General features: G+C 38.5%; 1 protein-coding gene across 4 annotated transcripts; it reads right to left on the bottom strand.

The window, feature by feature from the left end:
- LOC143854084 (protein FLX-like 1) lies at positions 1 to 11,215 on the bottom strand. 4 transcript variants are annotated; one of them, XR_013237363.1, is made up of 6 exons: positions 11,081 to 11,215; positions 8,827 to 10,259; positions 7,299 to 7,492; positions 5,845 to 5,927; positions 5,545 to 5,703; positions 1 to 630 (listed from the first exon to the last, which is right to left on the bottom strand). XR_013237363.1 is itself a non-coding variant. In XM_077363839.1 (6 exons), exons 3-6 carry the CDS (start codon positions 9,420 to 9,422, stop codon positions 5,611 to 5,613), a joined length of 966 nt encoding a protein of 321 aa, XP_077219954.1. In that variant the 5' UTR covers positions 9,423 to 9,431; positions 9,804 to 10,259; positions 11,081 to 11,215; the 3' UTR covers positions 5,269 to 5,610. The 4 variants fall into 4 exon arrangements, 2 of the variants coding, with proteins under 2 accessions (XP_077219954.1, XP_077219953.1); XR_013237362.1 differs by having other exon boundaries at positions 6 to 630; positions 5,513 to 5,703; XM_077363839.1 differs by lacking the exon at positions 1 to 630 and having other exon boundaries at positions 5,269 to 5,703; positions 8,827 to 9,431; positions 9,804 to 10,259.
- Positions 11,216 to 13,133: the final 1,918 nt, after the last annotated feature.

Raw genomic sequence — 13,133 nt, 5'->3', positions numbered from 1 at the left:
CACACTTCACTGATCACTTCAGATAAAATGTTGATACTTGAAACCTTCACTTCATTTTGCTAGAACAAGTGAGCATGTCATGTTCCATTTTAAAAAGTTTGACAGAAATTTATGATTTCTTTCTTCTCAGCTAGTAATCAAAATGTTGAATTATCTATAAAAAACCAGAAAACATTGGAAGATGATATTTGCACCCCTTTTACCGTGAATTGTGGCAGTATTTAACGCATTTTGGCGTCAATTCAAGTTAAAAGGGGTGTGAATTATTCCACAGGGAGTGCCATTGCCCAAAACATTACATGTATCAAACCAAATCAGGAGACCTGTCTACTGGAGTTCAACTGGGCACAAGAATTTCCCTCCTCGAGGATTCCACCAATGGAGGATGCATCTACCTTCTCTTAGGAGAAGCATAACTGGTGGCCGCAATGTTCAGTTTGCCACTCATTTGATGTTGCTGAATATCACTAACTCATGCCAAAGCATTGAAACTGGAAAGCAAGCAGCACAATGTAGGGGAATTGCTGGCATTTACGAGGAATCCGGGCACTGCCTTTTCCATCAAAGAGAGGTCGGCATCCTTGATTGTGGCTCTTTTTCTTGTTGGCAAATGATAATGAGCAGAGATGCCTGGAATATGCATGAAAATGAATCAATGTGGGCTGTACAGAACAATACCTAGAAAAGACAAAAAGAACAAATAGTATAGTACTTCACAGATAAGGATAGTTTAATATTGTACAGGGGAACATCTCAAAATTCTAAAAGCTACTTGAAACTTTTCGACATAACAAACATACATTTCACAGCTGAGAAGATAAAATATCACTAAAAGGAGAGTCGCAAAACCATTAAAAAAAAAAAGCGAGAAATTGCAAACACATAATTTTCCTAGAAAATCCCCGTTAATCATCATAAGATCCAGTGTTAACACGTATACCAGAGAACCATTGCCCATCCCCATTAACAACCCCATCAAAGTACATCTTTAACATCCATGGACCAATAAATTAACTTCTTATTCATATCCAACTTCCCTGACCAATAAATGAACTTATTTCCAATTCAACAAATAAGAAACCTAAATGAACGTTAGAACAATTTGTTTCTGCTACCACAATTACAATAGTTGTTAGTTTCATCTTCACTAAATATATAACAAATTTTCGTGACTCAGATACCCAAGTATCCACGTATATGTCATGCAAACCGCATCGAGCCTCCGCGCTCCCAAGTCCCAACACTCACTCATTTGTGCTGTCTCGATTAGCATATAATTTTGAGTTACAAAATGAGTCCATGATAACCCAATTATTTGCCTGATTACGGTTGTATCCAAAACAGATTGATACATCATCAAATACACTACTCTGACATGAATAAAGAATGCATCCTTCATCAACTATTAGAATACAGATTTAACAATAAGGACCAATAATCTAACTTCTATTTCCTAATAATCTAAATACCCACCCACACCAGTTTTTGCAGATTTCTTGGCAAACCAATTTAAACTTTGTTGTATGTGCATGAAACCCTATCCATCCTCATTTTCCCTACAAGATGGACCAATCTCCATGGATATGGGAAGGCTAATAAGCACAGTGTGATTAAGGAAGTTCTGATGCTACAAGTGATTCGACTTCTTCCATTCTTCTTTCAAAAGTACCTCATCACATTAAAATCCCCTTAGGAAACAAGATAACTGCATTGTCACATGACGCATCAAGTACAGCCAAAAACCCCTTCTTGATATGAGATTCACACAAACGTGAGGGGACACAGAAATTTTTCATCCACGATGTATCCCAACAAAGATATTGTCACTCTTATCTTCTGTAACCTCTCTAATCTCTATTCCAAATTACAGATTTGAATAATTTATCACAGGATGACTCGGGCATAAAACAACTTTCAAAATTACCCAAAAGAACATATCTAAGGCCAAAAAAAAAAAACTAAATAAGAGATTAAGCAAGAGTAAAATAACTTGAATGGCAAAACAAAGCGCTGATCAAGAAAAGACGAAGACAGAATAAGAGAATCATTTACCCAAAGGAAAACCACCAAATCCAACCAAGCTCCACCCTAGATCCACGCATTGGAGAGTGGATAACCAACCTCCCTCCCTCCCTCCTCTTGCACATGTCCGTTCTACATGAGTATGCTGCGATAATGCACGGGATAAGGCCAAAGGTTCCCTTAGCACGAATCCATGACACACTCCACTTAAGCCCCCTACCTAAACGTAAACCAGTACCCTCATTTGCCCAGCCAGAATAACCTTTAAACAAGAGAAAAGACAAGCACAAAAAAAGAAGAAGTTATGCTAATGCTACTCCAGGGTCACATAGGCACCTTTGATGTGCACGCTCACGCATGCATCAAACTCCCTTGTTTTTTTTAAAAATATTTGCTATCAAACTCACTTGTTTAAAATAAATCCAACTCCATGATCAAGAGAAATTCCAGTCTAAAACGAGTGTAAGCTTGTAATGCATTGCCCCTAATAAATAATCCTATAAATACTAAGTAACAAACATTCACGAATTAAAAACCAAGTTTATGCTCAGTGCCCATATAATCCACCCCATAATAATGAACATTTGTCCATACATATACATACATATTTGGAAGGCCCTTCCATAGATAGGGTGTGTACCAAAAATCAGATCCATAGGATCATCCTAACCAATCCAAAAGTGGAGGGAAAAATGGACAGACACTGTTTGTCCACAAATCTGCCCATTTTTTCCCTCCACTTTTGGATTGGTTAGGATGATCCTATGGATCTGATTTTTTGTGGACACCCTATCTAGGTAAAGGCCTTTCAAATGAATCCTATCACCCCCAAAAATGTGTGCCCAACCTGTTTTTTCCACTCGAGCGTAGGGAAAACTGTTCCTGCGCTCGAGCGCGGATAAGCTTAGCGCGATATCCGCGCTCGAGCGCAGTAACAGTTTTCCCTACACACACACACGTATGGTTATATACAAAAATGTGTAAATATATTTATCAATGCATAGGCCAATCGAGTTTGATTGCAACTTCGCTACTTTATTAATTGTTAAAAATGTGGCAAAATAAATTTCATTGATAAACAAAACACTAATGAATGATAAAGGGTGGCAACATAACTTAAAGAGGGGAGCTAGAGTATAAACGGGGAAAAGGAAATAGAGACTAGCATATCTACTGTAAATAACACAAAGGTCAAAACATCTCAAACTAGCTGGATGAAATCTAGAGGGACTCAACTTTCATAACCTGACGCAACAACAGTGTTCCTCTGTCCTGATGGACCTATTGTAAGAACTAGGCAAAAGAAAAGCATCCAATCTGTATTTGTGTTACTAAAATGGCTCTTAAATGAAATTGTGAGACATCTAATCTAAACACACTTACTAAACACTTTCATGTCGGATAGGCTTGCAACAGCATGTAAAAAGCATCTACAAAATTCTGTTGAAAAGATTAAGGATGTAACATTATAAACCATGCATATGCAGTAAGGATCAGCCCATAGTTTCTAAACCTAGTTATGGCATTGCTATAGAACAGCCATACTATCGTCAGGCACACATACTTAGGTTTCAACTTTCAAACTGGAAGCCAAACACTGACAAGACAAGACCAGCATCCAAAACCTATCTACAGAATGGAGGTGTAATAACAAAAGACCAAAAGAGATTTGTCGACAAACACCACATACAGACACAGATTAAGCATAATATGAATGCATATTTAAGTATATAATAAAAAACCATTTGGAAGATAGTATCACTTACTTGACCATGAAACTCATCCAGCGATCTTCACCAAAGAACCTGCCTTGCCAATGACCAGCAGCTCCTTTTCAATGGGAACAATATAAGGCAGTCTCTACTTGCTGCTGTGCTTCTTTCTACAAGGGATGAGAATACGAGATTCTGACACTGACAGCACTCTTCTCCCCAATAATACACCCCTCCCCACCTCATCCCTAAAACTAAACTCAGAAGCTATTCGATTTATTCGTGTCCTTCTGGCATGTGACATTGAAGCATGTAGACTGTAGTCAAGCCATAATAGGCAGTATGACAAGTACAAAACTAATCCCAATTCTTAATGAGTACCCTAGTATGATCAGAACTTAAAAACTAGTACCAGATTCCTATGAAGTATTACAGACCTTATAGTTAGGTTATTTGACAGACGGTTGCTTTAAGCCACAAAATACAGTTGAGAAGCCCCTGCACTGTTTTCATCTAGTTGTAAGGCTCTCAGAACAGTTAATGCTAGCTTTAAATAAACCAGAAAATCTACAACTTTTGCTACAACAGCGAAACTCACGCTTTGACCGAACTGTTTAAAACAGCACAAACCTCAAGTCCACTAAATAACCAATACACTATTCCAATCCACTGAGCAAAGACCCAGAAGGTGACATATAAAGAGGTAGGGATACAAATGTAGTCTAAATCAGTAGAGGGAGGACACTGGCCCGAGCAAGAATTCACTGAAAGAGCATATCAAAGTTCCAAGCCATAACTTGGAAGCCCATAACAATGTTATGTGTATGATACCGTACTGCTTCACAAATAGAATTGTCAGTATAACTGATCTTGTACATTTCTTTGAACCTAATGACACTGTACGAGCCAATTTCGTCACCAACAGGATAAACGACAGGGACTTTCCACTTTCACATATAACCAAGTGCTCTTTTCCCAATTACAAATGCTTGAGCAAAAGCATCCATCTATGGTGCAAATTCATCAAGCCTAAAAGGCTAAAACACAGGCAAACACCAATAGAGCAAAAACCAAGGTCAAACTGAAAACCTTCAAACTAGCCAATTAAAAAATGAGTCAAAACAACAAAATTGCAGAAATCTAAGGTAAATATTCTAATGAACAATAGACCAGTCGACACATAGAATTTTGGGAAGCATCTCCAGGAACGGTGTGTACAAAGCAATCATCCTAACACAATCATGATCCATTAGCAGATGAACTGCAACCATCACGGGCTCGAAAGAAAATGGGTTTAGCACACCACAACTCAACATGAGTTTCAAATCATCTCAGTGCTCAGAAGTTAGTAGTCAGAGCTCAGAACCTAATCTGTTGAATATTCTACTAGGAAAAGAAACTGCAAAGACAGTGAATATCAGTACCACTATGTAAAAATAAATAGATACGAGTGCTACAATCGAGTAGCATTTTCTATCAGACTAATATCTTTCTTTCATTTACCAATGGATAAGAAAAGGCAAGACACTTGATAGATAGCAACTTTAAAGGCAAGAACAATTAACCCACATTGGTAAAGAAATTCAAGAAGCTAAAAGAAAGAAAATCCATATGTAACTCTTCACAGAGTAAACCAAAATAAAACTAGTTTTGATGTACCGAAATTCTAATCTGATACTGTTAATATTAGCAAGCCATGACATTCAATATCCAAAAATAACCATACTGAGTATTTCTCTGCCAAATAGTCACTCATGGAAAATACTTCAGACCCTAACCTAAGTAGCTACTAAGTTGCAGCCCAGGATACCAGCATACAGCTACACAACAGTGCAACATGAGGAGACCACAAATTAGCATGACATGGTACTCTTGTTTATCGGCGTCCATGAGCTTGTTGCATGTCATATGCACCCCAAGAACCTTGTCTGTGCCCATATTGAGGACCACCTTCCGCACCACCTTGAACCTGAAATGCAGAAAAAATCATACATCAAAAGAAATCCTTTACATAAGCATACCTCCAAGAATGCATAGCAGATCCTTCTATTTTCTAAAGATTTTTTTTTGGGAATGGTAAAAAGATCTCCCATAGCAATAGAAAACATACAGGATTCATGCCATAGCCAGCAGGATAAGGATTTCCTCCATAAGCAGCATCGGGATTGCCATAATTGCCACCATAACTTGCACCTGTGGATCCAATAGTAAACCTCACAGGCAGAGATTGATTTGATATATGCACCAAATGATAAAAATGAAAATGGTAACACGACAAAAAAATGATATTTTAAAAATATGAAACTTAACTATGCTTCCTGTTGTAAGAGATCGCAATGAAATTACAATAGGAGTTCAAATGTGGCCGTGAGAAACCATGTCCAACAATTTATTAAGGCATTTTGAAAACTTGGCGAGCTAACTCAACGATTCAAGTTATTTCTGCGACTCAGTATGTTAAAACATGGTAAAAATTCAACTTAACATTATCAAAACAAAAAAGCAGACAGACTACTCAAAAATGTAATATGGACTAAAAAAACTAATTGAGTTTATATCAACTCTTTTTTCTTACCCTTTTTTTTTTGTTCCAAAACTTTGAGGGTAAGGTTGCTACTGAGTAGGGCTCGAGCATAATAGTGCCCCAAACATCCTCTCCACTATTTCCATCCATCAGAATCCTAGATCTAATAAATTTGGCTTAATTTCTTGGATTTCTTGTATCTCTTGTAGTGTGTGTGTGTGTGTGTAGTACCAGAGGTGTGTTATGTTGGCTCTAGCTAGTTGTTAGACATGATCTGTTAGTGAACATTTAATTGGATAGTGTGATGTCTAAAGAGGATTTGCTGTGTGCCATGCTATTAGCAAAACATTTATGGTGTTTCGTTTCATGTGTGCCTTCATAGAGGCATTTGGAGATAGTTGTAGATCCCCTTTAGACTTTATATCCTTTCATAAACCATACACCCATCCATTTCAAAAAAATAAACCATAAACCCATGTTTCTAAACACATCAAATTTTCAATTCAGCTTAACTGAAAACAGAATTATGGTGTCTCAAATGGCCAGAGCTGACACATTTCACTATACAAATTACAGCCCAGTTATACAATCTAAGGAAATGAGCAAGAGAGATATGGCAGAATGAACAGTAAATTACAAATTAACCTTAAATTTGCATTTTGCGATGTCTAACCAAAGATTTGTTGATTGAGGAGGCTACCCTTACTGGGATTCACCATAATTATCTAATATAGTTAAGCAAGTAAATTCAAAGTAAAGGTAATGTCGCGGACGGCAAAGAAGATAAAGGGCGTCTCATGCTGCAATAGAAGAATGGGAGAGAAGGGGAGAGGGGCACAGGAACATGAAACTAAAATCTCGAAATGTTTTACACTATAGTATTAATGTTATGCATTTGATATTCACTTTTTTCATCTAGACTTTTCAATCATTTTAAGGCAAACAATCGAATAAAAAAACTCAATTAAGTCAACTTAGACCCAAACAACTTGAGCCTACGTCAATTTTAAAGCTTTATACATCTTGAAGGGACCAAGTACCTGGGTTAGCAGTAGCAGTAGCAGCAGCAGCAGCAGCAGCAGCAGCAGCAGCAGCGCGAGCTCTCTTCTCTGCATTAGCAATCTCAGCACGTAGCTTTTCCACCTCACGCGCCATGAAAATCAAATTCTTCTCCATTGCCTGACTCTGCTCATAATTCTCAGCATACCCTTTCTTCTCATACTCAATCGCAGCCCTAGAACCTCAGAAACATATACACAATCATTACGATTCACGTAACAATAAAAATAAAATACATACAACAATAATAGTCAATGGGCTTTGCTAACGAGTGCCTTAGATGCATTAAAACATAATTTTACTCATGTTTTGAGATTTCTACAAATCTTGTACCCAACGAAATCTGCTTCTATGCATGTACCAAACCCAAGATTATTCTCTTCGGGTGCGTTTGGATAGCGGGATACGGAAATCAAGAATCGGCATTTGATTCTATCTCCACAAATCCGGTGTTTGGTTGATATTACTCGGTGTAAAGGGAATGACCAAATGGAATGACGGGTGGAATCTTGGGTGGATTATGTTACTGCCCAAGATAGGTGGTATTCTGATTCCATCCACAACACAAAAACTCAATTTGGAAAATTTGTGGAGAAATTCACTCCCTTATTTGGGGGAGAAAATCTCTCTCTCTCTCTCTCTCTCTCTCTCTCTCTCTCTCTCCGAGTGCTGTTTTAGTACAGAGAAAAACTAGGGCTCTCTATCACAACAAACGATTTCCGTTCAATATCAGCAAACGATTTTCGTTCTCTCTCCAGGTAGTGTGAAAAATACAGACAAAACTACGGCTCTCTCGGTACAGAAGAAATGATTTGCAGAAAAGGGCTTTTATTCTCTTCATACTTTTCCTAATCAATATCCCTCTGATGGAAATTAGATCTATCATAGCCCAGCTTTGCTTGTAAAACAGCAAAAATGTCTCTAAATCTCAACACCATTGCAATCGACAGGAAAATGCAGAAATAGAATCGAAGGAGATCATAGATCAAATAAATGTTGTATCCACCGCAAAAACCATCACTTGGTAGCAAATGAAACAATGGCGGGGAAAAACCAGATTGAGATCTTCCCATGCCAAACGCTGCAGAGAAATCGAAAGAAGGCGCCGTTTAGACACCACAAAAAACCCTAGAGATTAGAAAAATGGAGAAGACGAAATCTCTCTCTAGATTCCAAGGTGAATTCCGGTGCTTACCAAACTGGATATTTGGAATTGTTCCCCAAGGAATTGGTATTGGAAAGAATTTGATAGCAATACCAATTCTTGATTCCTGCAAGCCAAACGAACCCTTCGTGTACATAAGATGCTCCTATTTTAGTACTTAAACCCATATTCGCCTCTTTGTTTGTTAATTCGTCTCCATTCGCTCTAGTCTTTCACCCCCATATGGACTTCATTAGTCTTTCTCCTTTCAATATTAGACTTTTCTTTATCAAAACATGCGTAAAATTATGTTTCCAATGCACCTTAATGAGTGCCCTAGCAAAACCCATAGTTAATAAATATACCTTGCCCGCTGCAATTCCTGTCTCATGGCCTCGATTTCGGCCTTCAATGCGGGTGCCCGCTGCAAATCAGCCGCAGCCCTAGTCAAGTCCTGAGTGAGCGCCTGGACCTGACCCGTAAGCTCCTGCCTCGCGCCATTAAGCTTCTGAATATCAGCCCGGACCTGAATTAGCTCAGCCCGCATCGCCTCCACCCCATGAAGATCAGCTTCCATCTTCATCGATCTCTCATGCAATTCCCTCATCTGGATATCATTCTCAGGGTTCATCGTACCAGCAATATGCATCATTCTCTGGAGCTCGTGCTGGGCAGCAGCGAGCTCCTGTTTTAGGGCAACATGAGTGGCGGCAAGCCTCTGATTATCAATGAGAAGGCCTTGAATTTCTTCATGTTGTACCGCGAGGCGCTCCTCGATGAGAGCAGGGTGAGGTGGGAGGGGTCTCGGACCACGGCCGAAAGGGAGGTCTCGCATATCGTCAAGGAGGGCTGGGTGAGGCATGGGACCTAGTCCTCGGCCGAAAGGCGATTCATGAGGCGGAAGGCCGCCGTGAGGATTTCCCTTTAGCGAATGAGGCGGAACGCGATTTCTTCCGGCCATTTTTAGATGCTTTGGAGATTAAAGAAGCAGAGATTAGGGTTAATAAGCTGATGATAAGAAAAGCCCTAAAAACGTTTGTATTTCTGATTCTTTTTTTCTTTTTTTGGTAAGTGAAGATCAAAGAAGCAGAGAATAGGGTGAAAAAGCTGATGCCAAGGAAAAACCTAAAAATTGTTGTGTTTCTGATAGAGGAAAGTGAGATTAGGGTATATAAGCTGATAATAAAAACAACCTAGAAAGGATTAGGGTAAATAAGATAAGAAAGACAACCTAGAAAGGTTTCGAATTCTGACGATTCAGGAACTCGAGATTAGGGCATCAACTGAAAGGCATAAAAGAAAAGCCCTACAAATATTGGAAATGGAGGGAGAGAAGAGGTACCTGAAACCTTTGCTCTCTTCTTCTTATTCGGGAGAGACGAAACCAGGAAGAGACTTGGATGCGGTGTGATCAAAATGAAAACCTTAAAATTGTCTAGGGTTTGGGACCAGTCTCTTCTCTCTTCTAAGTGTTTTATTTTGGCTACTGATATTGGCGCTACCAAGTTTTAATAATAACTGCACAAAAGCAGCTTGTCTTTTCGTTTTTAATTTTGGGAACTGTAAAAATTTCTGCATCTCTTTAAATAATAAAAGTCAAGATGAGTTAGTGCAATTATTAAACGATGGCTGTGCCAATGTCTCCCTTCTCTTTTATCCTCAAACAAAGCTCAAAACTCGAGTTGCTCTTTCAGCTTCTGTCACGCCCCGAACCAGGGTCCAAAACAATGTCATGTACCCATGGCTCAGCTACACAGGTACACAAGGCTAAATAGTTCGATATCATCACCTGCTTGATCTAAAAACAAGGCCAAATCAATTCAATGGAGCCAACAATATAATCAAGTGTAACCAAAGCAACAACTTTCCAACATAGAAGCATGAACACATGCTTGATCTAATTTCCAGAAATAATATGGTAAGACATGATTCCTTCTAAAACATTATTCATTTTAAAACACAATTTCATGAATACATATCAAAATACGACATTTGAATGTAATTACGAAAACATAATAGCAAGTAAAACAGCATGGGTTCGACTGGTATAGAGATAAGGTACTTACCAATCAAAAGTTTCAATTAATCATTCCTACAGCGCAAGATCCACAAAACCGTGTAAATCCGACACATACTAATATTATTATTATTAAATCAGTATTTAATACATCTCTAAGGGTTACTTGAACCCGAAACAACCCTTAGAATCACCTCGAGAATTGGGGCACCAAAAACAGCCAGAACCTCTAAAGGTTGACCGTGCGGTCCATTGTGAACGATCCGGAATTTTTCCGAATTCGCGGATCCTTCGAATTTTAATGGTTCTTTACCCCAAAACCTTAATTTTCTTCCATGATAAATTGTCTTATAATCAATATATCTAATACTAATCATATTTTTTTAATCGAGATGCCCCTTAGATGATCGTTCATGGAAATCTTATAATCAAAGATCCCCACAAATCAAGAAAATCGCCAACAGAAATCCATACGAATCGAATCTGGCGATGAAGGAAAGGGTCACACACAGAAGATCTCATCTTGATGTTGCTAGTTTTTACAGATCTTCAATAACCTACCAACGATAATTGGTATTAATGATCAAAAGTAATTATCTTACCTTAAATCTGAACCTTCTTCGTTAAAAATCTCCTTCCACAACCTTCTCTCATCCATCTAGGGTTTTTTGTTCACATCTCTCTCTAGGGTATCATTTGGAGAAAAGTGATGATTTAGGAGATTTACTGTATATTCATACCTAAAAGATTATTGCTAGGGAAACTCAAAGTACCACCGAAAAGGGGACCGAACAATTGGCTTCTCGCCACAATATCACATGGCACTTTCTCATTGCAGGTCCCTTGCTCGGGTCGTACTCTCAGTCTCCATACCATCATTCTACATAAACGACATGATTTTAGTGATTTTACTAATTTACCCATAAATATTCCAATTTTTTCAATTTTGCCTAATTGGTCTAGAGGACGAAAAATGCCACTAAGGTTGGGCATTTCAGTTTCATACTCAATTGGAAGAGAGTTGGGTGCCTAGTGAAAAAATGAAACCCTTGATTGCTAGGATTTCCTGTGGTGGCTCACTACCATGTTTTAATAATTGAACAAACCACGCTTGTCTTTGTCTTAGTTAATTGGCTTCTGATTGCTTTTGAGGAACTGTAATAACCTCTAACATCTATTTAAATAATAAAAGGCGAGATGAGTTAGTGCGATTATCGAATACATTGGACTTATCAAATGAACGGTTTGGATATTGGAATAAGGGTCACAAATGAATTATCTAATAAATATGCCTTATATAGTGTATATACGGAGGTTTGGATATTGGAATAAGGGTCACAAATGAATCATCTACATTGGATAATCCCAACTCTTCGATCTATAGAGATTTCTCTATGGTGTAGTTTATCTATAGATTAAAGGGTTAGGATCATAATAGACCTGAATTTTGGGTAACAGACTAGTAACATTAAGGCCCAACAACTGAATGATTTGGATCTTCGAACAAGGTGGGCTTTATTGTATTATTCGAAATATAGGCTCACATATGAACCGATGCAATACACACCGGGCCCACCTCACCTACAAGCATACATCATATAACACATATTGTTTAGAAAATTTACTGGGCCGCTTTGTTCGAAGATCCAATCAACATAAATAGTTTGTGCCTCAAATATCATTTTGATGATCCTGACCCTCCGATCTAATGCAACGACACCATATATGAATCTTGATGAATCAAAGAGTTAGGATCATCCTAGGCAGATGTTTTTTGTGGAAAGGCCTATTTACGTTGGGTTGCAAGAAATGAATGGTTTGGATCTTCAGGTGAATCTTGACGGATCAAAGAGTTATGATCATCCTAGGCAGATGTTTTTTGTGGAAAGGCCTATTTCCGTTGAGTTGCAACAAAAGAATGGTTTGGATCTTCAGAGTAAGCCCGATTGATTTTTTAAACACATGTTTATGTTTACTTGTTTATGGTGTCCACCTTCTTCAAAGATTTACCATTCATTGTTGGGCTCTACTAAGGGTTCATGTTCAAAGATAAACGAGAGAGAGAGAGAGAGAGAGAGAGAGAGAGAGAGAGAGAGAGAGTACTGGTGGTTGTGATAATTGAGTTTTTATATGGCGTAAGCCTGTATAGTCAAGTATTTTTCAAAATGGATTGTACGGCCCACACCATAGGATGATCCAAACCGTCCATTTGATGTGCCACAATGTAAATAGGTTGTGCCCCCAAATCATTTCCATCGGATGATATGGTATCGCCCGCACCATAGGATACTCCAAACCATCCATTATATGGGCCACAGCCTAAATAGGTTGTGCCCCAAAAACTATTTCCATAGGTTGATCCTAACCCTCCGTTCTAAATGTCAGACATTTAGAACGGAGGGTTAGGATCAACCTATGGAAATGATTTTTGAGGCACAACCTATTTAGGCCCTAGCCCATCTAATGGACGGTTTGGATCATACTGTACTTTTAATAAAGTGAGAGTGCCCTCATTATAATACAGTTGTGCTGATAACATTTCCTTATTTTTAATTGGTGTATCATATTTCGGCGGAAATTTCGGTTTCAGTGAGACCCAAACGCAGAAACTGAAATTTGAAACCATGCGAGAGACGGAGAGAGAGAGAGAGAGAG

This window comes from Tasmannia lanceolata, unplaced genomic scaffold, assembly GCF_043159265.1.
Source record: "Tasmannia lanceolata isolate RefF3 unplaced genomic scaffold, GAP_Taslan_0.1 ptg000020l, whole genome shotgun sequence".
Classification (NCBI taxonomy): domain Eukaryota; kingdom Viridiplantae; phylum Streptophyta; class Magnoliopsida; order Canellales; family Winteraceae; genus Tasmannia; species Tasmannia lanceolata.
Note: the sequence above shows the minus strand (reverse complement) of the source record. Positions and strands in the feature narration are given on the sequence as shown.

Excerpts from the sequence above, each read along its gene's own strand:
- LOC143854084 (XM_077363838.1), bottom strand. The coding sequence starts at position 9,422 with ATGGCCGGAAGAAATCGCGTTCCGCCTCATTCGCTAAAGGGAAATCCT. Across the intron at positions 7,493-8,826 it reads CAGGAATTGCAGCGGGCAAG|GGCTGCGATTGAGTATGAGA; the intron begins GTATATTTATTA and ends CTGAGGTTCTAG. Across the intron at positions 5,928-7,298 it reads TACTGCTACTGCTAACCCAG|GTGCAAGTTATGGTGGCAAT; the intron begins GTACTTGGTCCC and ends TTGGATCCACAG.